The 26569-nt window shown below is 45.2% G+C and overlaps 1 protein-coding gene across 6 annotated transcripts in view; it reads right to left on the minus strand.

Moving 5' to 3' along the window:
* Positions 1-695: 695 nt before the first annotated feature.
* Cflar (CASP8 and FADD like apoptosis regulator) overlaps positions 696-26569 on the minus strand; it is a 49297-nt gene continuing 23423 nt past the window's right edge. For all 6 annotated transcript variants that reach the window (XM_052193599.1, XM_052193595.1, XM_052193596.1 and 3 more), the window contains 5 exons: positions 23134-23188; positions 18912-18961; positions 18124-18205; positions 5379-5886; positions 696-4438 (listed from right to left, as the gene is read on the minus strand). In XM_052193599.1, the coding sequence (XP_052049559.1) occupies positions 4306-4438; positions 5379-5886; positions 18124-18205; positions 18912-18961; positions 23134-23188 (828 nt within the window). In that variant the 3' untranslated portion in view covers positions 696-4305. The remainder of the gene's footprint in view (positions 4439-5378; positions 5887-18123; positions 18206-18911; positions 18962-23133; positions 23189-26569) is intronic.

Raw genomic sequence — 26569 nt, forward strand, 5'->3', positions numbered from 1 at the left:
AAGATTATTCTTAATCTTGAAAAAGTGCTGCTTTACTCTGTGAAGAGAAGGGCTCAAGGGCCCCACCAATGGGCCATTCACAGAAGAGGAAGAGTTGGGTGTGGGGTGGCGGGCCTTCAATCTAGGGCTTGAAGCCCGGGAGACCCGGAAGGAACTGGGGGGAGCTTTGCCTGGCCCCACCTGGCCCCCACCAGAGCTCTCTGCCGATAGCCTCTGGTACACAGACCAGAGGGGCTGGAATGGAACAAGACTGGGGGAGGGTGTCTCACAGGCAGTTCCTCCTCAGAGGAACAAGGACAGGGTCCCTTGCCCCTAAAGGAGTGGAGAAAGGAACGCCTGGGTCTTTGTACAGAAGGCAACATCCTCAGATGTATGGACAGGTATTGATGAAAATTTAGAAAACAGAAAAGACAAAGCTCTGTCATTCTTATTCCACTTTACAGTGACTTTCTTAGAATTCCACTTTCTGACTGTTTGGTTTCCTGTGAGAAGGGTTTGGGGTCCTCTTCCGTGTAATATTAGCAAGGGGCATTTGCTATATGAACAACACTGTGCGGAGCTCATGTCTCACGGGACTGACTCTCTGTTCAGCTTAAATCCACACACTAGTGCGGGATGGCTCTGGGCAAGCACCACGGTGCCTCACCATCCTCATCTATGAAATGGGAAGGAATAATAATGAAGACAACATCTGCTGTATTAGTTAATTTTTATTGCTGTGATAAAACATCACAACCAAAGGAGGTTATAGAAGACAAAGCTGACATTCACGGTATAGTCTGTGCTGGTACCACAAAGGCATCGGAGTCAAAGGAGAGAGAGGAGAGCTCATATCTTAAAGAGCAAACATTAAGCAGAAAAATTAAACTGGGAAGGGTGTAAGTCTCTGAAAACCTGCCCCCAGTGACATACTTCCTTAGCAAGGACACACCTCTCAAACAGCACACCTGGGAACCGAGTGTTTAAATGCCCATTAACTAATATATGTTCTTATTTATGTTCTTATTTATACTTATAATGTTAATAGTGACAGAATCTCTTGGAAGCCCATCATAACAATGGACTTAACCAAATACTTGTCTAACTATTAGTTTGAAATATTTTATTTAAGAGCAGTGCCTTAAATAACTATATTAAGAGTATTCATATACAAGTTTAGGACATTTTATTTAAAATGGGTATTTATTATTGTCTTCTGTACATAATTATCTTTTAATGTGTCTAAAATATTTCAGCAAAAATCACAATCAGTGAAAAACAAAAAAAACTAATTCTGTGTACAAAAGGAACCAAGACGGAATCAAAGATCCTACTATTAAAGGAAGGAGAAATATCTTACAGGACAACTAACTAAAGGGAAAAAGTGGGGCCTTCTCCACATCAGGGCCACATCCCACCTCCTGACTTCACACTGACACCATCACTGTGTATACCTGTTCCAGCTAAAAGTGACACGCAAGGCCTCTAAGGCACGTGGTGCATCTCCCGTCGGCTCCTCCCCTTGTCTTGTGTCTCTTCCTATGTGTCTCTTCCTATCACGACCTGCCAAATCCCACCAACTTTTCAAAGTCTGATTCAGTCCTTCCAACACAGCCCCTTCATAGTGTGGTACAATCAACGACACAACTAATAAAGAGCATCACTCAAAAGCGGCTGTAAAGAACCCCTCACACGTCGTCCTTGAAACAGCCCAGTGAGATGCTCTTTCTCCCTCCCTACTCTTCCCAGATCCTACCCCACACAAACTCATACAACCTCATGTTCTCTTGCTCTCTCTCTCTCTCTCTCAACAAAAAAAAGTTGAAAAGCAAACAAGTATGCTGAAAGAAAGAAAGAAAGAAAGGAAGAAAGGAAGGAAGGAAGGAAGGAAGGAAGGAAGGAAGGAAGGAAGGAGGGAAGGAAGGAAGGAAGAAAATCAGTAAAAAGGCAAACACACTGAGTACATTTTATGTCAGTCAACTACTCCTGGGGTGGGGCCTGCCCTGGCGTGTAGTGGAAAAGCCCAGCAACACTCCACAGGAGAAAACTGATTTGCCTTTCTTAGCAGCCATCTATTTCACAAGCCTTCTTGGTTGAACCTCCCCTTTGTGGGGATCTCTACAAACACCTCAACCAGCAGGGTGCTGATCCAAAAGAGGCAAGAAGGAAGTCTGGCTCAACATGACTCAGTGGACAGTTTTTGTCCAAACTTCTGGAGTCTGACACGGGTAGTTTATTTTAGGCATATTTAAGCACAGCACAATTTCAAAATGGTGGAAATTAATCAGTCCTATGTGTACAGAAAAGCTTAAGAGATGGCTATATTGAAACTCTTGTGAAGTACAAGCAACTTCTTCCACACAGATAGGTTCTCTGGATTAACTGAGGAAGCAGGCGCAGGATAAACAGTGGTCCTGATGAGGGTGGCAGGGAGGACAGACTGCGGATTGACTGACAGAAACGTGAGTTTGAGGGAGGCAGCGTGGCCTGGCTGTGCACACAGTGCAGAGGCCACCAGCTATGAGTCACAGTGTTCCTGCCTTCTGGGCAGAAGCAGGTTACACATCTCTCCCCTTGAAGAGGCAGCCCTGAGTGTTGAACATTCCTGGTTCCCAGTGTGCTCACCTGTGACCACAATGGCCAACGACTTCCTACCCTTTCTCGGTGCTGGGACTCAGCTGGTTTGAACCTGTGCTGTCACAGTGTCTGTGTGCTCATACGGTGCATGGGCCCTGCTGCATCTGAAAGATGCTGCTTGCCTGGAATCATCAGCCACCTCTGGCTCTTACAGACTTTCGCCCCCTCTTTGAACAGGTCCCTAAACCTCGAGGGGAGGGGTTTGCCTACTATTCTTAAATACAGATAGAGATTCTATTATTAGATTCTCAAGAGTACACATAAGTAAAATGACCATGTTTTATAGCAGCTAATAAAATTATATTGTGTTAGATGTGTTGGAATCTTTCTCTCTCCTCTCCCTTACAAACGCGCTGTTACATCCCCAGACTGGCTCAGGGCGTGTGAGCCTTTGGCCTCCCCACGCTAGAACAGGCAGGACTTTGCAATCTTGTTTCAAAAGTATTTAATAAATAAATAAATTCTATGTGATCCTGTTACAAAAAAGCTAGCTATATAAATTATAAATAAGCTAATCTGTTTCACTAAACAACCATTTTTTATTTATTTACTTATTAAGTTTTTTTTTGATTCTTTGTGAATTCTATATCATGCACCCCAATCCCACTCATCTCTCCAGGCCTCCATATCCACTCTCTGCCCTTGCAATCTGTTTCTGCCAAAGAAAACAAAAAATAAAAACAAACAAACAAAACAACAAAACAAAAAAACCTCCATAAAAGCCCCTATGTGTCACAGTGTGTCCCACAATATACCCATGTGTTTACCCATCTTTACTTACAAATGTTCATTACAATGAGTCATTGGTCTGGTTTGAGGCCCCTGGCTTCTGGAACACTGTAAATACTGGCTCCTCACTGGGACCCCTCTCAGATACCCTGCTGTTGCCCTGTGTCATGGAGATCCTGAGACTTTAGTTCTGCAGGACCAGCCCCTTCACACACTCCAGCAGTTCACAGACAATGTGGATGCTGGGTTGGGCCAACTCAAAGCCCTGGATGGTAGCAGAGCTGGTCAGCCCACCTGTCCTCCTGTTCCTGAGCCAACCGAGGCGAGCTCTCCCACTCACTCTTATGTCCTTGGGGCTGGCCCTACTGTGCTGCTCAGGCCAGGTACAGGCTACTATCCCAAGCGCTATGACCTTCAAGGAGCAGGGCTAGTTCTCCTTCACCCAAGCCATCAATTGCATAGCTGGTGAGGGTCAGGACCAGCTCATGGGTAACTATTTTTCTATCTATATGCATCACACAGCATTATATTGGAAATATTAAACATACATAATAAAATTTGTTTTCCCAGAAAAAGAATGCAGATATGGAACTAGGTCACAGAAATCGGAGGCAAATGTGAAAGTACTTACTAAATGATTAGATATGCATACTGTAGCCATGAAAACAATTTGCCCAGTCACATGACACACTTAGGTGCTTACATCCTAAGGATGTAAGTGGGAAGTTTACTGTGCCTCCCAGTCTCGGAGAACTCAGTCCATCGGAGTGGTAAAGGCACGTGGCTGGAGTAGCTGCCCCACAGCAGCAGGAATGTTTGGCTCATGTCTGTGTGCAGGGGACCAGAAGGCAGCATTCACACCACAACTCGAAGCAGCTGCAGCCTCCGAGGTCTGCGCCCGATCCATCGCTCCCGAGCCACCCTAGATGATATACCAAGAACTCAGAAGGCTCTGGGCTTTCAGGAATGAGACAGGATGAGTTTCTTTCTCAGAGTGTGCTGCAGACTGAGACTGTATTTCTGCGTAGAAGAACTGTTCCAGGCGTATATTTTGTCCATGAGTTCAACATGGAGGTCCACAAGTGGCCGTTTCCTAGAGGAAGAGAAAGGAAAAGTTTAATGACATGCAAACCCCAAAGAGAAGACAGCCCACAGGTGTGAAAGTGTGAAAGTCCTTTGAAACTCATCCTTTTAAAAATCCTCTGCGTTGCTTAACAAATGAGCAAATAATCCAAACAGCCTGGCAGTGCTCTGGCCCAGTGATGGGGGGGGGGGGGGCGGGTTGGGGTCGTCTCCTTCCACAGAGACAGTGGAATTTTATTCTGAGAACACACCAGCTAGGGGATAAGCCACCTGAATACCCCATACAAAGAGAGAAAGTCTACAAAGGCCAATGCTACCTACCCCCCACCAAGCATCTACTCTGGAATGCTGCACCCCACCCAGCCCCCACACACACTGCTGAGCCACCACTGAGGGGACTGAGAATGCTGGAGCAGCACCTGAGTCCTTGGAATGCAAGCATTTGACAGCTCAGCAACACTGTTAGTCTTTGTAGTTAGGGAGCAAATTTAAAAAGGCCAATTAATCCTATACTTGAACATTGTAGCTTCATTCTGTTAACTAGAAGCTAGTGATGGTTTCCTCCTCCTAATAAACATCAAAAACGTTTACAGTCATTCCGTTATCTGTGAAAACCAAGACCATCAGTGGGACCATATCTGAAATGGGGCCAGCACTGAACCCTACAGTGCATACACTGTGCTTTTTCTATAATACATACCTATGTAAAGCTTAATTTATGTTAGGGGAGTAAGCTAAATACATCCAAAATACAAGCCGACTGATGCGAAATGTTCATAAGCTGTGCTGAGTCTGTAACATTCCCCGAAGCAACCCTAACCGGGGAGGGAAAGTCTCTGTCCTGTGGAAGGTCCACCGGACTGAGCATGGTGGTGATATCCATCTTGGAAGCAAGGCAACAGACATGTGGTCAAGGACAAAGGTAGAAGGCGCAGCCCTTGGTGTCTCACCTGCCTTGCTTCAGTTGCTGGGAGAGTTTCTGCAGATACACAGAGGATGCGCTGGAGGACTTCTCCAAGTGAGATACGTCTGCTGTGCACAGGCTCCAAAAGATATCAGCTTCTGGGTGAGTTGTGCAGCGTCTGGGTGGCAGAGGCTTAGAGTCCACATTTTTTATTGATGGCCCATCAACCTCCAAGCTGCTGTCTTCCAACTGGCTACCTAACGACTCATAGTTCTGAATAAAAAAGAGCTTTGGTTTCCCTCTGAGAGAAGGGCACGTGTCCCCCGTGAACATGTTCTTGACACACTCCAAAGAGAATCCTGAGTAAACCTGATCTACGCCCATCATGCTCTGGGAGCCTCCTCGGCTCACCAGAACACATATAAAGCTGTCATAGTCTTGATGTTGGGTCTTACAGGCAAATCGGCGAACAATCTCGGTTATGTCATGTGATGTGGGAAACAAGAAAGGCTGGACATGATAGCCCAGGGAAGTGAAGGTCTCTTGAAGATAACCTGCAGAGAATCAACAGAAAACAACATAGAAGTGTGAAGAGCCAAGAGACAACAGGCATGATGCCTAGCCTGGCCTGGTCTCCATTACGTACATACGTGTTTCTACATAAGGATACGCTGAGGCCTCCCAAAGTAGAAGCAGTTAAACATGAAATCTGCAATTTTGTGCCCCAGGTTTCTCATGAAGGCACGTTTCCTGCAACACTGCTTTCTCTGCCCACAGCCAAGATTGAACCCACCCAATGCCAATAAAGCAAGAAAGAACAAAATTACTGTCCTGTCAACCAAACCGAAGTAAAAGGTTCGTTCTTCAAAAAGCTCTCTCCTCAAAGTGCATAGGAATGAGAGTGTTTGCAGGGTGTAAATCCAGGTGTGTGTTTAAATGGCAGTCTGGGTTATAAGTTTCCTCCCCCTGCTGTGGACTTACACAGAGGCCCTTAGCTCTAAGTCGTGGCTACGTCTAGATTGCCCAGTTTCACTCCTAGTCTCCAGGTATCCTGGGCTGCCTTTGCCATGAAAGGAACTATAAGGTAATAGAGCAAGTTTAAGCCCGACACGCCTGCTTTCTAATCCTGACCTTGGACTGCAGGACTATAAGAAAGGTGAGACTCCCTAGCTTTAGAGGAAGTGATGACAGCCACCAACCAGAAAGAGTGCTGTAAGGATTAAACAATATAAATAAAGATATGGTGCTATTATAAATAATATTCAATCTCATTCCATTGCCTAAAAGATTTCCCACATATTCTAGAAGTTTCTGTGGCTCTAGATCCTATCAAGTCCACTTTTTACTCATCTGATCAGTTTGCCTTTACTAGGAGAATAAACACAGCCTCTTAAATCAATTAATATCCTTGATAACAAAAAGTGGGAATTTCTTTCTCCTCCCCATTCAAAACTTCTACCCCACTTTCCATCTCCCACTGCTTTTCTGTTCTTCATCTGACAAATTCCTCTAGTTCAAAATTTGCTGAGCAGAAAAGCTGCTCTGTCCTAAACCTAGAGACTCAGCAAGCATCTCCCATTCAGACTGTCCGTCCACCTCCCTGGATTTGTTTTTGTGTCCCGTCTCCAATGCCAACCCCTCTCCAGTGGTGTGGACTCTCCAGAAATCTATCCTACATTTGCTCCAAACTGAACCACGCAATAACTACAGCAGTCTAGCTTGGGCCGAGAGCAGACGTCTGATGTAAGTTAAGACTGCACGGGAAGGGATCAAGGCGGGCGGGGGAAGCAACTGAAGGTCGCATGACTATGAGTACCAGTTCTCAGCGCACTGTCCAGCTAGGAGTCCTACGAAGCACAGACCGTCACATACAAGTTTCAGCCTTCTTGCCCACCCAGCTTGGCCAATCACAAATAAACTATAACTGTAAGAGAGGAAGATCTCAATCTGTCTTCTAGGTGCTTGGTGAGAATGGAAGGACAAAATAAAGAGGAAAAGGAACACAGCTTTGCTTAAGCAGTGCTCTGGGTGGCAGTCACCAGGCAGGTGAGAACTGGCGTGAGTATTTGAATCTGCTCCCTGGGGAGCAGTGCCTGTGCAGACATAGCGTATACTCGAACTTTCCACGCCCTGCTCTATACCAAGACAAAGTGGCTTTAAATTGTGTTCAGGAAGCCTTACATTAGAGCTCAGAAAGAAATGTCTTGGAGAGGGCCACCTGTGGGACAACGGGAGCCTCTCAGTGACATCCTTAGCTTTCCAGGCAACCAACAAATGGCTCCTCTGATCCCAGCCAAGCCTTCGGTTGGCCCCAGCAGACTCTGAATGTCTCACCACAGACCCTAAGGCAGAACAATTCCCAAAGTCCTGACCCACAACAACCGTAAGAGATACAATCAAATGAATAGTTTGCTTAAGCTTCATAGTTGTCCAGTGACTTATACACATTATAAGACAAACAATGCTCTCTCTCATCAGTAAGGATTACATGATCACCTTTACTTACGACTGCAGTTATACATACTTTTATCCTCTGCTGAACCACCCTCTCCAGGAAATTAATTATATTCTCTAATATTGAAAAAAGATAGAAAAGTAAGGATGTCATTAAGCTCACAATTAGCAAGCATCTTATTAAGAAAGTGGGGGAATGGGGGACATGGCTTACAGGTCGCTGGTAACCTATTAAATTCCTCTTTCTCCTTCTAAGAGGTGGGTGGTAGAAATGACCAACCACACTCACCCGCCCCAGCCATCTCCCGGGGTGCAAGCAAGGTTTAAAGTGCAGAACTACACCCAGGCTTGGTCCAGGACAGGAAAGCAAGAGAAGCTACTCCAGGACTTTAACCACTCGGCAGGAACACGCATGTGCCCCTTCCTATGCCAGACAGTTAAAACAACTGACTGGAGAAATTATAATTCCCCCCGGAATCTCATGCTGGGAGGAGAAAAGGGCTGAAGCTTGGTGACTGGTCAGACAGATTTGCAGGAGAGACGGGAACACAGGTGACACCGGTGACGATGAGGAGTTGGACCAGGCCTTTTCTAGGACAGCTCAATTATGCAAACCTCCTGCCTTCAACTTAAACCTAACTCATGAATTAGGGATTACCGAACCTCTTTTTCCTCTTCCCAGTGTGGCCACACTAACTAAACCTCCTTTTTCTGCTTCACTGTTAATTGTGTTTTTAACTGGTCTACTGCAGAGAGCTTGTTAGCACCACAAGGCTACCAACGCCTGGGTAACAGGACCGCAGCCCCACTGCTAGCTCCTTTCTCTTGCTATGGTGTATTCTCTCCTCTAGGGGGCAGAAGTAGACAGGGACATGCAGGCTCCAATGCAGGCTGGCCACCTTCAGAACCCTCTTCACTGGTGGAAAGCCCAGCGAGGCCTCTTGCCCAGGCTGATGTCACAGGTAGAGCGAAGGCTGCTCCATGCCTTCTAACACCTTCCTTCTCCTCAGGCTCAGGGGCTCAGCTTCAGCCTCAGAGTGGCTAAGTGTAGGAGAAGCACCTAAAATCTAACGCAGAAAATCTTTCCCCAAAACTAAAGGGGAAAGGTGAAGGTCCCCACACCACAACCACCACCAAGGAGAACCCCAAATCTGTATGGGGCTTGGGACAAAACAGAGCAACTCCAACATGGCCCTGGCAAGGGCCAGTCAGTCAGCAGTCAGCGTGGGCCATCCCAGCTGACATTTCCTGACTTGGATGGCAAGGCCAGGCAGGCGAGCGTGCCAGCTAGAGTGGCACATACATGCCTTTCCTCCTCGGGCCAGCAGAGACAGCATGCAGCACTGTCTGATTTAGACGCGGTAAGGAATGGGGAGGTGTAACTTTGAGTAAGTGAGAGCCTCCATTTGTTCATCTATGAAATGAGATCAATTCTAACACCTAAACCGAAATGGCAGAACCCAGTGGAGTTTCTGTAAAGATACTTCCAAATTGCATTTATTCAAGCATAAATGATTAACTCTAAAGAGATGAAGGCGGCAATCAACCCGTAAATCAGGGACCCTACCAGGCATCTCTTTGTAAGTGCCACTGCTTATAACGTGGATGAAAGTCTCCTTATTCTACGTTAAAATGGTCTTAGGGTGGACAGACTCTGTGCTCCATGCATGGCTAAGCTACTGTATCAGTGCTTACAAATGCAGGAAGAAACAGCTGGGTGCCGAGTTTGGAAAATAAAACTTTAAGAAAATACAGAAGCACCACTTCCCTTTCTCCCCACCCTGGACACCCCATTCCAAACCCAGCTGCAGCGCGGCAGTTACAACTGCTTCTTAGAAACCGTGGGTGTCCCCTGGCCTTGCAGTTATTAAAAGGCTGCCAGTAAGCAATCACAGGCTCAGGAAAACGCCTGGGCCTTATTCATTTAGAATTCATTCATAGCCAGGCGGTGGTGGCACACACCTTTAATCCTAGCACTTGTGAGGCTGAGGCAGACGGATTTCTGAGTTCGAGGCCAGCCTGGTCTACAGAGTGAGTTCCAGGAGAGCCAGGGCTACACAGAGAAACCCTGTCTTGAGAAAAAAAATCATTCATTTACTCATTTAGAATTCATTAAATTAAACAAGCAGATCTCAGCCCTTCTAAATAAATACATGGAATAAGAGGCACTGCCTCCCCAGTCTATGTGCGATCAGTTACTGCGTGCCCTTCATAAGCCAAGATACGGTGAACATGTGAAACCCAAAGCGGGCAGGATATCCTGGGCGGAAGGGAGCTCTCCGCCAAGTTGAACAGGGACGGCAAGGACGAGGCTAAAGTGGGTCCCTGAGTGTGTGCTCCTACGGAGGTTACAGGTCAGCCTTGGGCGCCCTCCTTCCATCTTGTGTGAGAAGCTCTCCATGCTGTTCTGTCCTGTGTCTGTCAGGCTAGCCATCCCATGAGCTTCCAGAGGTCCTCCTGTTCCCCGTACGAAGGCTGGGATTACAGGACAACATGTTGACCTTTATTTGAGATCAAGAGATTTGAACTCAGGTCTACACATTTGGAAGCATGCAGCTTTACGCACTGAGCAATCTAATCCTAAAGTAAGTTCCTTCCTTCTTCCCTCCCTCCCTCCATCCATCCATCCCTCCCTCCATCTCTCCCCTCTTTCTTCTTTCCCTCCTTTCCTTTTTTTTGTTTTTTTTTGTCGTTGTTTTTTGTTTTGTTTTTTTGTTTTTTGTTTTTTTTTTTTTTAGTCTTGAGGACAATTCAAGTTTTATTTTAAAAACCCCAGGGTGAGAAAGCTGTAAAACTCAGCAGCTACCGGGAAGACGAGAATAGGGAAGGGAAATTGTCACGCCAGCTGAGCCGACATGGATGTCCGACACGGGACAGAATGCAGCCACCTGGTGTTTGTGGCTTCTCTATGGGAGGCTAGATGCCTACCCTCTGCCCCTGGGAAGGGAACAGACTACTGGGCCCCCAAACTTGCAGTTTACTAAGTTCCCCTTTTTGTCTTCCCAGAAGCTATGACAAAGGACACAGATCAAGCACACAGCTGACTGGAGAAGAAAGGTAGCAAATGTGTGCACGTGGATGACTGGATGTCTTACAGTTCAGTGGGGTGATAGGGCAAATAAGTGGTCGCTGAAACACAGGGCAGTGTGGTCCGGATCTCTGGAGCACTGAGGGAAAAGCTGTAACTTAAGCCAGAGCCTGAGAAAACAGGGCAAAGGAGAGGAAAGTCCCTTCCACAAGCTGCTGACAGAGTGGAAGATGTTGGTGAGGAAAGGTATAGCTGGGGCAACAGGTGGATGGGAGCAGGGCCATCTGGCACATTTCCAGCTTTGCATTTGGTCACCTAGGCCAGTTAAGGCCTCACTGCTCCAAGCACACACTCAGAGCTACAAACTTTTCTGGAGAATATCATCCTAAGTGAGGTAATTCAATTACAAAAGAACACTCATGGTATGCACTCACTGATAAGTGGATATTAGCCTAGAAGCTTATAATACCCAAGACACAATTTACATATCAAATGATGCCCAAGAAAAAGGAAGGAGAGGTCCCTGGTCCTGGAAGGTCTCAGTGCAGCAGTATAGGGGAATACCAGGACAGGGAAGTGGGAACAGATTGATTGGGGAACAGGGGGAGGGAAGAGGGCTTATGGGACTTTCAGGGAGGGGGGATCCAGGAAAGGGGAAATCACTTGAAATGTAAATAAAGAATATATCTAATTTTTTAAAAAAGCTACAAACCATCTTTTAAGAATCTTTATTGGGGCTGAAGAGCACTGACTGCTTTTCCAAAGGTCTTGAGTTCAAATCCTAGCAACCACAAGGTGGCTCATAACCATCTGTAATGAGATCTGAGGCCCTCTTTTGGGGTATCTGAAGACAGTGTACTTATATATAATAAATAAGTAAATCTTAAAAAAATACATTTAAAAAAAGAATCTTTATTGCTGGACGGTGGTGGTGCACACTTTTAATCCCAGAACTCAGGAGGCAGAGGCAAACAGATCTGAGTTCAAGACTATCCTCTCCCTGTCCCTGTCCCTCTCCCTCTCCCTGTCCCTGTCCCTCTCCCTCTCCCTGTCCCTTTCCCTCTTCCTGTCCCTGTCCCTATCCCTCTCCCTGTCCCCCTCTCTCTCCCTGTCCCTCTCCCTCTCTCTCTCCCTCTCCCTCTCAAAACTACAGAGTAAATTTGTTCCAGGATAGCCAGGTCTACATAGAGAAACCCTGTCTCAAAAATAATAAAAATAAAAAAATTAAAAAATATTTATTATGCAAAGTTGATTACTGGTAATTCTTTCCAGACAACCTTGCATGAGGAGAAAATAATACCAATGCTATTTAACCCGAAACAGGTTTGTGGTATACCCAAGACAGCTAGGATTCAAATCCATGACTTGTCATCAGAGTTCCAGCACCTCAAACAATCAACACCTTAGGTTTTTTTTTTTTTTTTTTTTTTTTTTTTTTTCTGTCAAGTCATTTTCTTGGAAAACCTTTCAGGAAAGGAAGAGGCCTATTCCATATCATGTACATATCCATTTGGTTTACAACCGAAATATTAACATACCTATCAAAGGGGCTACCCTGAACCCTAGTACATGCAGCACACTATCTTTTTAAACTCTAAAATACAAGGGTCTCCAACAAGGGCCCATAGACCCATACTTCTTAAATACACCCTAGGTTTAGGCCTGGTGAAATGAGGGCCTTAAAGGGAAATTTCATTAATAATATTAGGCTTCGGGGCTGGAGAGATGGCTCAGCAGTGGAGGGCACTGACTGCTCTTCCAGAGGATCCAGGTTCAAGTCCCAGCAACCACATGTCAACTCACAACTACCATGATCTGACTCCTTCACAGAGACAAGCCAAACAATAATGCACATAAAATGAAAATAAATTAGTTTTACAAATAATGTTAAGCTTTTAAGCAAATATCAGCTTGGGTCCAGAGGCTAGACATGTCCAGAAAACAAAAAGTACCTCATTGTACACTCCTGTTCCCAGGAAGAAATCATTCTCAGTGCACTGATCCCATGAGAACCAGGAGGGGCCAGAATGGTTTGTCTACTGCTCCTCTGAACATAGCTTCCCTCGACTATTTTGGGTGTCACTTACCCCTTTTCTCTGTGAGCAGAGGTTGATCATAATGAGCCCTCTACTTCCCTGTGCACAAATGTTCTTATTATATAAATGTTACTACAAGAAAATAATGTTTATTCAAGGTTCCTCTTGTTCCGTTAGAAGGGGGGAAAACACATAAGGAGGCTTGGAGCGATCCCTAGCCTGTCACTGCAAGAAGAGGAAGTTTCTTCACATAACACCACAGTGGAAACTGCAAAGTCTGCTACCAAATGTGTCTTAGTCAAAGCATAACAAAGATATCAGAAGCAGCAGCAGAGGAGAAAATGCTTCCTCTTTGAAAACCTGCAAATGTTTTCTCTCTCTCTCTCTCTCTCTCTCTCTCTCTCTCTCTCTCTCTCTCTCTCTCTCTCTCTCTCTTTCTCTCTCTCTCTCCCTCCCTCCCTCCCTCCCTCCCTCCCTCCCTCCCTCCCTTCCTCCCTCCCTCCCTCCATCCACCCCCTTTCTGCCTGCAGATCAGGGCGCAGCTCTCAATTCCTCTGGACCCATCCGTGCCGTGCCGGCTATTTCTGCTGCCATGTTTCCCGCCATGATGATAACGGACGGAACCTCCGAAACTCCAGTGGAGCCCAGAGCGTCCCTAATGACATTCCTACCCATGCTGAGGGCCCAGGTTCGGAAGAGAAGGGAAGGAAGCCGATGGGGAACTGTACGCTTGGGAGCTGTCTGAAGGTCCGCTCTGACCACACATGGGACAAGATGCCAACATTTTTAATGAGGACCGGGACAAGGAGCTGAAAGCAGGCCGAGGGAATCCTCGTGATGCTGGTGACATCCAGGAAGCAACTCTCACGAGAGCAGACCTTGGGTGTGGTGTGCCCTACAAGGAGACACCATCTATGACCCCAGTGGGCACCATCCACCTCCACGGACACCACATTATCCTACGGTGGTCTTTGGTGATGCTAAAGACTGAAAGTGTTACTTTCTGCCTTGTGGGAGTGCCTGTGTCCTCCAGAGCAAGGGTTGGTTACTATATGTTAGGTGAGATGTCCTGCCCAAGGCATTGCTCCCAGCCTCCTCAGTAAGGGCTACAGACAGGTGTAACCAGGGTCCTGCTGATTCCCCATTTTGTTGTTATTGTTGTTAATGGACTCTTTGGAGTGTGTTGGCATTTTTTTGGTCTGTGTCAGAGTTGTATTTTTTTATAAATAAAGATGGGAAAAAATAAATTTACAAAAAAAAATGTCTTACAAAATTTTACCTCCAAAAGTCTACAAATGCTGTCATTTATACAGAATCCTTCACACACACCCCAACACCCCCACACACAAACAGACAGAGCCTTAAACCAGGCCTTGCATCCACCCACCAGTGATTGGAGACACTTGCTTCTACATGCCTAAGAAGATCAAGATGAGGACACAGCTGGCCAACCAGGACCCAGAAAGACCTGGCTCTGCTTGGCCACAGGCACAGTTACCTGGACACCATGAACGTGTTCTTTAATTCTCCCAAACTGGCATAATGAGGCCAAGTCCGTCAGCACTGCTGTCTACCTCAAGAAGAGGTCATTGACCATAAGGATTATTTTCAAGAATAATGTACCAAAAAGTAACTGTGTCTTTTCTCAGTGGCTCTGAGACCAGACTCCTCCTCAGTATGTGCTCCATGCAGGGTCAAGCATGGTACTTTATTTGTAAGACAACCTTAATAAGTATTTACCAGACAAAGAAAAGAATATGCCTGTAAATATTTAGGGGATTTGTATACTCTTTAGCTAATGTCTGATTTTGGGGGGAGGGGGAGGTTAAAGGAGTAAATAAGTCCACTAAATAAGTCTACTAAACTCTAAGCTTTAAAGGACTGGGTTTTTTGTTGTTGTTGTTGTTGTTGTTTTAAAGATTTATTTATTTATTATATGTAAGTACACTGTAGCTGTTTTCAGACACCAGAAGAGGGCGTCAGATCTCTTTTCGGGTGGTTGTGAGCCACCATGTGGTTGCTGGGATTTGAACTCATGACCTTTGGAAGAGCAGTCGGTGCTCTTACCCACTGAACCATCTCTCCAGCCCCAAAGGACTGGTTTTTAAAACACAGTGTTACTAGAAGAGGATATTCTACCAACACCACGTCCTTCAGAAGGTACTTCCTGAGTACCTATGTGCCCGGCACTTGTCTAACTGCTGGTGACACACAGTAAAACAGATGGATACGCTCTTCCATTTACCCTCTTAGAGCTTACATCCGTGAAAAGCATGATCATACGGCTACCGTTAAAGCCATTAGCGAAGTGCCTGCCACACGGGAGGGAGATTCTATCAAGCGATTCACTCTGATAGTCAGTCCATCCGGCCTCTGCTTGTCAGAACCCTTATTTCAGTTGGCAGTTATCTTGTCTTCTTATTTATTATCTGACCCCATACATATCAGTCAAATGTTAAACCTAGCCATTTGGCAAACTTAACCAGACCGAGGACATCCCACAGATAACGCTAGGTGAAGGGCTCTGGTACTAATAACACAGACGGAAGCACCAAAGAGGTCACATCAAAGCACAGTCCCTGCCCTAGAGTCCTCGGTGGAAAGTATCAGGAGACAGGAAGCCAGAGGTGCAGTAACGTGTGAGAGGACACTGCCCTCCCACTCTGGATGGCTAATGCCTCCCTGTTGTCCTGAGCCTCACAAAGGGACTGGGACTGCTCAGCCGCCACAGCAAAGTGCAACTCAATTTGAACAAACCTACACCGTCTCTTTTCTTATCTGTGATTAGTCACCTGAGCTGGGAGGATTCACAAGTGACCTCTAACCCAGCAGTTTGTTTTATTCTCAAGGGCAAAGGGAGCATGAGTGAAGAGGCTCCTGATTCTCAGGGAGAAGGAGCAGCTGACGTGCTCTTCACCGTAAGGCCAGGCCCCCTCTCGTCACACTCGGAAGGACTCCACTGAGGATCTGCTGCCTGGGGCTCCATTCTGTGCAGGCATGTGTCTGGGGGAGGGGTGCATGCGGGATCATATATGTGCTCATGTATGCATGGGTTGAAGCCAGAGGTCAACATCAGGTGTTTCCACTTTACTTTTTGAGATTTCCACTTGAATCCTGTTTTCTCTAAAGTGACTGACTCCATCCCCTGTGCCTCTACCTGTGGGGATGTACCCCACTGACCCCGGAACCCAGTGTAGTCCTCGGGACCGCCATTCTCCTTACTCATCTAAGAGCTGACTCGCTAAACCACGTGCCAAGCCATGCCGTGCTACAGCTTAGTCGTTTTCCACTAAAGTCAAACAAACAAAATCAGCAAGCTAACATTCGCTTACACTTTGTTCAAACACTGTCCTATGTCCTTTATGAGTATAACCTCACTCTCCCAACCATCACATGAGGGAAGTTCTGTTATGAACCCATGTTATAGCCCCATATCACAAACTGAGAAACAGCAGAACCATGATTAAAATCTGGGCAGTCATTGCCAGGCCCAACTCTGATGCTCTCCTACAGTGGGAGAAGTACAGCTATGACACATAGAAATACAGCTGCCCATAACTCAGGAACAGAATTCCACACAGACCTTGGATGTTAGTCATGGATAGTTGAGGCTTTTTTGGTTCATGGCAGGTTGTGGCTTGATCTTTATGAGTCTCATAATATAAGCATAAGTACAACACAGAACGCTCTGTATTTCAGACATTTCCTGATGATGAAGGAAGCAAAACCAGCCACAATCAAAAGTAAAAGGACAATCCCACAATGTCCTTAGACTAGTCAGTGATTCATTGAGAAGCTATTTCCTTATTCGTCTATGGATGCTAATAGCTAAAATGGTGTCCTAAGAGTTAGGGTTACTATTACTGTAAAGAGACACCATGACCAAGGTAACTCTTGATAAGGAAGAATTTAATTGGAGGCTTGCTTACAGTTTCAGAGGCTTAGTCCATTATCATCACGGCAGGAAGCAGACAGGCCTGGTGTCGGTGCAATACCTGAGAGCTTTATATCTGATCCACAGGCAGCAGGCCAAGCCTAGTGTGGGCTTTTGAAACCCCAAAGCCCTGCTCCCAATTACATACCTCCTCTACACCTCCAAATCCTTCTCAAATGGTTTATCAACAGAGGCCTGAACATAAATACATGAGCCCATGGGGATCGTTTCCATTCAAACCATCACAAATGGAAAGGACTCTTCTCTATAGCGAAAGAGTCACATTTGTCATGTGCCAAAATAGGACATAAGGAAGTGGAATTGTAGTTGAAATCTTGGGAAATCCAGTTTCACATTTGCTAATTTGACCTTCTCTTAGATTCTCTTTTCATAGACCTCCCTGTGGTAATTCAAGTGAGTCATCTCTCTGACTCATGCTAAGGAATGTTGAAAGACACAAAAGTCATGAACTACAGTGATCACTCATCTGAAGGAAGGGAGAGAAGATGACTGAATGCATTAGTGACCCAGGCATCTGGCCTTGTCTCGTTTTCTCTTGATGCATAACCAGCGATTCAGTCTGTACTAGACATCCAACAACTGAGAAACACAATCAGGTCCAAACAACGGTGGCTCACAGGTAGCTCAAACAGAGAGAAGACCTGAGTAACATGTGACTCAAACACTAGCCACACCCCTACGTTAACACAGACAACGTGTTTTTAAGGGCCCCAAAGAAGGCTATCCAGATGTAGAGAAACATCTGACAATATTAGAAACCAGAATACCTTTCATTATAAATGTCCCTTGCAGACCAAGACCACCCCTAGCCACATTACCCAGGATGCCCAGGTAAGACAGGTAAAGACACACCAACTTCCATAACTTAGAACTTGTGCTGTGTTCCCCAAGTCCATCTCATGTCCCTTCTAACCCATAGCTCGACTGATTTATCTGTGTGTATTGTAGTTAGCTCAAGCCACGTAAGTACTGATCAATAGAAAGTGGGTAGAGATGAGGCATGTCCTTCTCTTCTCAGGTCTTTCTCTAAAATGATGAGATCTGCTACACAGTCTCTACTCCCTCATCTGTCAGTCACATACAGAGGCCCCTATAGAAGACTCCAAGGCCTGAAAAGATGACAGGACCACTGGCTGACCATATGGCATAAAAAGCTCCCCTAGCCCGATCCACACTAGACCATGACACGGCTGAGAAGCAAGCACTATAGTAGAGTGTACTTTGATACTGCAGTTAGTGTCTGCCATGCTGACAAATCCAACGTGCTTGGTCATGATCATGCTGTAGGGAATGAGTGAATCCGGGTTTCTACACCTACCTGCGTCGTTGCCAATACAATCGATGATCAAGCAGATTCCTAGGGGTTTGCTCTGCATCCTATAACTCTCTTCATATATGTGCTAGAAAGAAAGGCAGAGATTAGAGATGCTGACACTTCTCTGAGACTTAAGGTCTTACTCCTCCATTCTTCTGGTTTGTCTTAAGCGTCCCTTTGGCAGGTGAATCACTCAATAAACAGCCTAAAGTCATCACAGCTGACATTTCCCAGTACCGTCAACATTTTCCTCTGTCACAGTAATGAGTTTAAGACAAACAGCTATTTCAGTTCTCACTTAATTTGAATGAGAATTTAATTTCGTAACTCGTGTCTTAGCTTTGTTAAAATAAAGATAATTTGAAAGAGAGAAGATGGGTCACGGGCCATCGTAGTAGCCTAAAGCAGCACCAAAAATGAACTTTCTAAGCCAGTACAAATGGAGGCTTTCTGCTGCTTCCTCCGAGGAGGTTGTCAACCCAGACAAAAGCCAGGCTCGGTACAGTTCAGCACAGCAGCGCTGCCCTCCTGTTCGTTCATCAGTGGTTATGATGAGAGGCGCCGCTTAGAATCTGCCTGCATTCCAAAGCTCACTCAAGCCTTCCACTTGAACATAATTTTTCTTTGTTATATTCAAGGTTCCTGCTCACTGAGTTCTCAGGAGAATTATGCACAGGCACCCAGCTGTCACAAAGAATCTTAAAGAACAGTTTTGGCTGGTTTTTTGTTTGTATTTTAAGACGTCAGTGTACTGTTGAATGCAATACCAAATGGGAGAATTTGTTCTTTACCGGAGGCAAAAAAGCTCCTGACTCCTGAATGGATGTCTTCACCGGTTTTCCTGGGGGGACAAGAGACAGAATCGTTTACAAAGTTGAACTAAGCCCACACCCAGGCTGGCTGAGTTCTTTCTATCACAGCTGTTTTGTTTGCCCATTTCTTTAGCTTCCTATCCTTTCTCCAGCTAGACTCAGCCCAAAGTTCCAACCTCACACGGAAGAGCCTGACCCAAAGGAAAACTTAAGAGGTCTGTTATTCCAGAACTATGCAGAAAAACCATGACATGCAAGAGAAAGAAGGAAGCCTCCTCCAGGTGACCACCAGGTGGCTGGCGAGTTATTAACCTGATAAGGAGAACTCAAAAATGTCACTTCACTGTGGCTTCCCTACATGGGCCAAAACTCTGGCCAGCATCTGAAGGGAAGAGCGTTGGAGTGTGCAGGAGAGGGAAGCGTACGTGTGTGTGCTCTGTACCGAACAGATGGCCAATGTTTTCATAGTTCAATGATGCTGGGAGATGATAGAATGTCAGCAGCAAGACAGAGCTCGGCGAGCCTGGAAAGTGCTGGAGCCCACAGCAAACTCCGCTCCACAACAATGACTCAGTTAGCCTGCACAGTGGGGGAAGGAAGCACTGGGTTCCGAAGCCACGAAAGGGCTGGCTCACACCTCGGTGCTCAAGAGCTGTCATCTCATTAGCTCATTCAGTCTCTGGGCCAAGACTGCTGCGAAGTGAGAAATGGTGTCTAAAGATAGAGGGGGGAGGGAGAGGGCTTACCAGCATCTGAAAGGTTCGGGGAAATGAACTGGGTTGTTTGGTTTTGGTTTGAGTTTGGTTTTGTTTCAGAGGTGGCCTCTGGATATGTAGCCCAGGCAGGCCTCAAACGTGCTCTCCTGGCTCCTAATGAGTGCTAGGGTTACTGTCCTGTGCTACCACAGTCAGCTTTGAACCAGTCTCTCCCTGTTCCTGCCCCTGTCCTGTCTCTGTCCCCTCCCTCCCCCATCTCCCGGTCCCTCCCCTCCTCCCTCTCTGTGCATTTGTGAGTATGCAAGCTTGCATTCAGGGGCCAGGCAGCCCGCCCTCATGGAGGGTTCAGAGGGTGATGGTAAGTCTTTCTTAATCACTTTTTTTTTCTTTTTACAGAATCTCTTACTGAACCCAAAACTTAATTCATATCGGCTGACCAGCCAGCAAGGCCCAGGGATCTCCCTGTTTCTGTCTCCCCAGTGCTGGGCCTCCGGGCATGTATCCGGCTCTTCCTGTAGGTGCCGGAGATTGAACTCAGGTCCTCACACTTGTGTAGAAAGCGTTTCACCAACTGAGCATCTCCCTGGCTTCAGGACAAGCTTTCTAAGGGGCAACTAGCAATATCCTTTAAGATAAATTGTATGTTTAGAAGTTGGCTTGTTTGGTTAGTTGGTTTTGGTTTTGCTTCAGGTTTTGAGGGTTGTTTTTTGTTTTTTTTTGTTTGTTTGTTTTGTTTTTTGTTTTTCTGTGTAGCCCTAGCTGTTCTGGAACTCTTTCTGTAAACCAGGCTGTCCTCCAACTCAGAGATCCAGCTCTGCCTTCTAAGCGCTGGGATTAAAGGCTTGGGCTACCACCACTCGGCACTTCTAGAAGTTTTAAGGAAATAATGAATCCTAAATTTAGAAAAATGTGTTTCAGAGACATCTATCGACTACATTGACCCAGGCTAGAAGAAAACTTAAAAGTCACAGACATAAAATTGATTATGTCAGTAGTGATACATGTGATTGTATACTTTACAATGTTTAAAAAGGTTAAGAGTAATTGCATTTGACACATCCATGCAACATATGTATATTAAGATGGATGATTAAATAACATGGACTTAATACAGAATAACATGTATAGACACTTCTTGTCACTGTCCGCTAAAGAATAAAGTATAAAAGCTACAGCATTTCCATTGTACAGTGTAAGTAATCCAGAGATGGCTTAAGTGTAGGAGTGCATGTGGACAGGTTATATGCAAATGCTATAATACCCTGCTGTATAAGAGACGTGAGTATCCACAAATTGTGGCACTCACAGGCATCCTGGAATAAGTCACCTACAGACACTAAGGGACATGTGAATATACTTCGGGTTACCGATGAAGAGCTTTAAACCAGTCACTGTGGGATCAATGGGTGAGCACCTGACCAGCCTGCATGAGGTTCTAGATGGAATCCCCAATAGCAAAACGAAAATAAAAGCATATTATGAGTGTGGTGTGGCATCTCGGCTCAAGATTTAGAAGGAGCATGGTACCACCCAGGGCAGTCACTGCTACCACCACCATCATGATCTTTCAGTAGGAGCCATTTGCAAGTCCAAACTGACCTGAATACATGGCTTGAATTATCTTAAGCTTCTTAGTTTAAGGCAAACCTGACTGAATGCTTTCCCTTTTATGAGTAAGCCAAGTCCAGGTCAAAGCAGACAGGTGGCTCTCCTTACAGTGTCACCAGGTGTCGGGCCACATGATGGGATCGCAGTGGCAAGAACGTGTTTGTTTTACCTTCCTAAGCAAGCCTGCCAGGCCTCCCGTTTTTTCCACTTTAAACGGCATTCGGAGTGCTAACTCTTCCGCCTCACCAGTGTTTTAAGAAACAGGCTGTCGCTTCAGAAACGAATTCCGTTCTCAACAGTTTTCTCTGCAGAGAACCTTAGGTAGGGAGCGGCAGGCGTGAGCAGCACCATCTGGCTAGGCAGGGTAAAATGGTTCTCAGTTTCTAGGAGCGCACGCAGCCTGCAGGCTACACAAGCCACACCCACGAGGCTTCCATGGGGCCAGGGCACCGCCCCACTCAAAACTGCCCAACTCATGTCCATGCCCACAATAGACTCAAAGGCCCTTGGGTCGTGCTGAGGGTCTTGCTGCCTCTGTGGAAGCACAGAGCCCTTGCTGTCTTTACAACATAAGCCATCTCACCAGTGTAAGGCTGAGTCCTGACTCTCAATTTAGAAAGACCTCAGTACAGCAAAGAGACGCTTTTTTTAAAATGATGTTCTGGACTGGAGAGTTGGCTCAGAGGTTGGGAGCACTGGCTGCTCTTCCAGAGGTCCTGAGTTCAATTCCAAGCACCCACAGTGTGGCTCACAACCATCTGTAATGTGATCTTCTGGTACAACTGAAAACAGCAATAGCGTACTCACATACGCAAAATAAATAAATAAATCTTTTTAAAAAATGATGTTCTAAGCCAGGAGGCATGGTGGGACATCACTGTAGTCTGAGCCCTCAGAAGACTAAAGTAGGAAGATGGTTGTCAGTTTGAAGTTAGCCTGAGCGACATCATATATACCAGCCCAGCCAGGGCTACACAGCACATATAAATATGAAAATAAATACACAAATAAATAAATGAGTAAAGAGTTTAGGGAATGCCATGGCTAAAGTGCTGGCATTTTAAGAAGAGACCATGTAGGCGGAAATGAACAGGCTTTTAACTGAATTTGTTTTGTTTTTATGGAAGAGAGAGACTGTCCTCTCTGGAGTTTCCAGATTAGTCTTTCTTCTTCCTGCTGCTAGAAATCTGGTTTCCTGTGCCTTATTATCATGGTTGAATTAGCGTTTAACATGGTCTGGTTACAGCTCCACTTCAGAAGCACCAATGCCGCATCGCTCACAAATACAGCCAAGGCGAAGCACCCGGTGACGTATTAACTGAGAGCACCATAGAGGGCATGTCAGGAACTTGCTTGCACTCTTAGAGGGTTTAATTAATTGTTGTTGGTTTTTTTTTTTTTTTTCAAGACAGGGTTTCTCTGTGTAGTCTTGGCTGTCCTGGAACTCACTCTGTAGACCAGGCTGGCCTCGAACTCAGAAATCCTCCTGCCTCTGCCTCCCAAGTGCTGGGATTACAGGCGTGCACCATTTAATTAAAATATGTAAATAAAAGAAGTAGCCAGAGGTAAAATGGAACGTTTCCTTTTCCTTCCTTTTCTCTTCTTTAGATGACAGGTCTCCCTATGTTGCTAAGGAGGCTGGTCTTGAACTCCTGGGCACAAGAGAAGCTCCTACTTCAACTCTCTAGCAGCTAGGTCCGTAAGAACAGACCACCGCATACCACAACGTGTAATTTTTTTCCCCCAGTGCTGGGGATCAAACCCGGGGCCTCACTCATGTTAGGCAAATGCTCTCCCACTGAGCTATACACCTCAGCTCCCTGTATTTAAATTATTAAGCATTTATAAAGAAGAGATCAAAGAACTTGATGGCTTACTTTGAATGCCATGGTGTTCCACAAATCTTGGCTCTTTACTCCGCCCATTCTGGAGCTTCAAATATAAAAAAGAAGGTCACACTGTGTTAGCTTCTTCTGAGGCTCACTATGTTACACCTCTTTAAATAGCTTGATATTTTTACACAGGGGAGAAAATAAAAATATCACCTTCACGGCTACCTAAAAATTAACCGCAGGGACTGTTAACTCCATAAAAAATTCCACACTATATTGTCAAAGATCAAATCAGTCTCCCATTAAGAAATTAAAACATTAAGAAAGTGGAATGCATAGACTATTGCTTCGGAACAGCTCTAAGCCAGCTCTTACAGTACAGCATGGGTGTTAAAAGGTCCCAACTTAGAATATGCTGGGACCGAGACTGCTATCTAATCTATTCCTTTAACATGGGGCAAAGCGTAGCTTGACTGCAGGAGTGAGTTTTAGGCCATAAACTTCTGTCGATGAATCCTAGTTCTGACAGTTCAACCTTTGTAGTCCTTTACCTCTTTATCTTCTCCTTCAGCTGCAAAAATGAGGATAAAAACCATATATGTGGTAGTTTTGTTTTTTTCATGTATATAAGTGTTTTTGCACGCATGCATGTGCCTCTATGTGCGCCCAGTGTCTGTGGAGAGCAGAAGAGGCATTAGATCCTCTGGAACTTGAGTTATGGACATTGTGAGCCACCGTATGGGTGCTGAGAATGGAGCCTGTGATCTTAAGTGCTAAGCCATCTCACCAGCTTCAGCTAAAAGGGGTATTCATGGTGTTTAAATATTCACAGACAGTGAGTCTCCAGCACAGCATGCACAGAAGCACTTAATAAATGTCTGTACCCAAAGTCCCAGGTCCACTGGCAGCACCACAAACTAAATAAATAATGTCCAATTATGGCTTTTGAAAAGATGATTTTGAGCTACAAAATCAGTGATATGTGTGTATGATTCATGACGATCAAGAATGGAACCACTCCTGAAAGACTGAACTGACCCCTTCTCTCTTCTCAGAGGATGGAACTTCTGTGAGATGACATCACTTCCTGCCACCATCTGATCAACAGCAGCTTACCTAACCAAAGAAGTACATTATCCATTAAACTGTGCCTGAGAGTGTGTCTGTGTATAAACTGAAGAAAGACATGCAAGCTATGGTTCCCCCATCCCTAGAATAGTCCATGACTTCATCAGAACCTGGCCATTTGCATCTGACCACAAACAGATGCACATTGACCTTTAGGTGCTATTGAAAAGGGATCAAATCAAAGCTAGACTTTAAAAGTATTATAGTGCAGTCATATAACTTCTTTTGATTTTGCAGATTCTTGTGTCTATGTAATTTCTTACATAGAAATGCAACTGTAATTTCTTAGATGAGTCAAAACCCAGTTATATAAACCGTTCCTAAATCTTGTGCGAACGTTACCGGAGTCTTATGTCCTGCTTACTATGGCCTGCTTACTAAATGAGAGATTGGGTCACGAGGTAGATTCAGCAAGTGTTAAGAGAAAGGAACCACAAAGCAGGCTACACGGAGAAGACGCTGCACTTGCAGAATGGAAACACAGCGGTGAAGAGCTGAAGGATTTTAACTAAGAATGACAGCGTACATTATAATAATCTCCCAGGTGGTGGGAGAAAGAGCTCAGAAGATCCTTCAGGTTTGTACCTACAGATATCAGAGACTAGAAGGACAAATTAAAAGCCATCCCTAAGCAATGGGATGACTGTAATTTACAGAGCTAGAGGGAAAGAGAAGAATCAGCAGCACAGGGCTGGGCTGGCCGCAGGAGGTGGATGTGGACAGACTGCTTTAGACATACGTGTCCTTATGTCGGCGAGTGAGTGAGTGGGGGAGGGGCTGCACACTCCTTAACAGCCACTTAGCTATGCAAGTCCATTGCTCAGTGCTACCTATCACTAGTGTTCTCGGAGAAACTGCTCATAAATTAGGAGAATGTTTTCATGATACACATTTACAGAAGTGTTTATACTTCAACCAGTTCAGTCTAAGTCCACCCCAAAGTCCACATAACTTTAAAGGGGTTAGGTTAATATTATACCACTGTTCTCACATGATTGGCCAGGGAGCAAGCACAAGAGGATTTGTGTTGCAGTAAATTTCCAACCCAAGAAAGTCCCGTCAAAGAAATCACAACTCAATTAATTGGAATACAAGCTACACACTGAGATTGGGCAGATCTCCCACTACACTACTCTATTTCCCATCGACGAGATCCCACATAACTTGCGGTTTCTCCAGGCCACATGCTTCTGCTCTGTCTTCCTTCCACCTCCATCTTCCTCTCTCTCCCTCGCTCCCCTCTCTCCAAAATTTTTCAGCTCCACCTTCCCTCCTACTGATCAATCACTGGCTCTAGCCTTTATTTGAAAAGTTAAGGTGGGGAGAAGGTTCACATGCAACTCCTTGTGGGCAGCCCCTCTGAGGAGTGGAATTAGCATCAAAATACAAGACCAGGGCTACCCACAACAGATTTGTGCTCCTCAGAACATAACTATAAACAACCATGTGACATTTATGATCATTAACTAGAAAAAGAAATCTTTTGTTATGTCACTTAGTTAAAAAAAGTTTGCCAAATTAAAATGACACTCAGGAAAAGGACAAATGGGAGACTGGAGAGATGTCTCAGGGTGAGAGTCCTACCTGCTCTTTCAGATGACCTGGGTTCAATTCCCAGCACCCACATTGTGACTCACAACTGCCTATAATTCCAGTCCTAGAAGATCTGATATCTACTTCTGACCTCAATGGGCTCCTGAACACGTAAGTTCATACAGGTACACATGCATACATGCAAATTAAAATAATAAGTAAAATATTCTCTAAATATTCTTTTTAAAAGCAAATGCACAAAGAGATAAGAATCAGGAAGTTTATTTTGCAGCATTGTTTTTAGTAACAATGGAAAGGGGGAAATCTACACATCAGCAAGAAAGAACTAAATACATTTTAGTACATGCAGAAGATGGAAGCCATGAGTCCTCTGGAAGGACATGCCTATCATGTCAGCACTTAGGAGGCTGAAGCAGGAGACACACATTGCAAGTTCAAGGCCAGCTTACATTACATAATGGATTCCAGGCCAGGCTGGGTTACAGGTAAGTTCTTGTCTCAAAAGAAAATAAAGGTGTGGAGGTGTCATTCAAAATAATACAAATAATGATTAAATGGAAACAACCTCATATTAACCATATGGAACAATGTCTAAGAATTCTTTTCATTCTTAATATCAGAAGAGCAGACATGATATGCTGCCACTGTTACAAAAGTAGACACTCTCTGTGGGTAGATTCTCTGTGCATGGTTATAAAAGAAACCTCAAGATTAGTTTCCTTAACGGGAAGGAAGTGGGACATGAGCTCTGTGAGGTGGAAGGAAAGAACTTTAAAATCTTTTGAGAGACATTCAACTT

Source organism: Apodemus sylvaticus, chromosome 9 (assembly GCF_947179515.1).
Source record: "Apodemus sylvaticus chromosome 9, mApoSyl1.1, whole genome shotgun sequence".
Lineage (NCBI taxonomy): Eukaryota > Metazoa > Chordata > Mammalia > Rodentia > Muridae > Apodemus > Apodemus sylvaticus.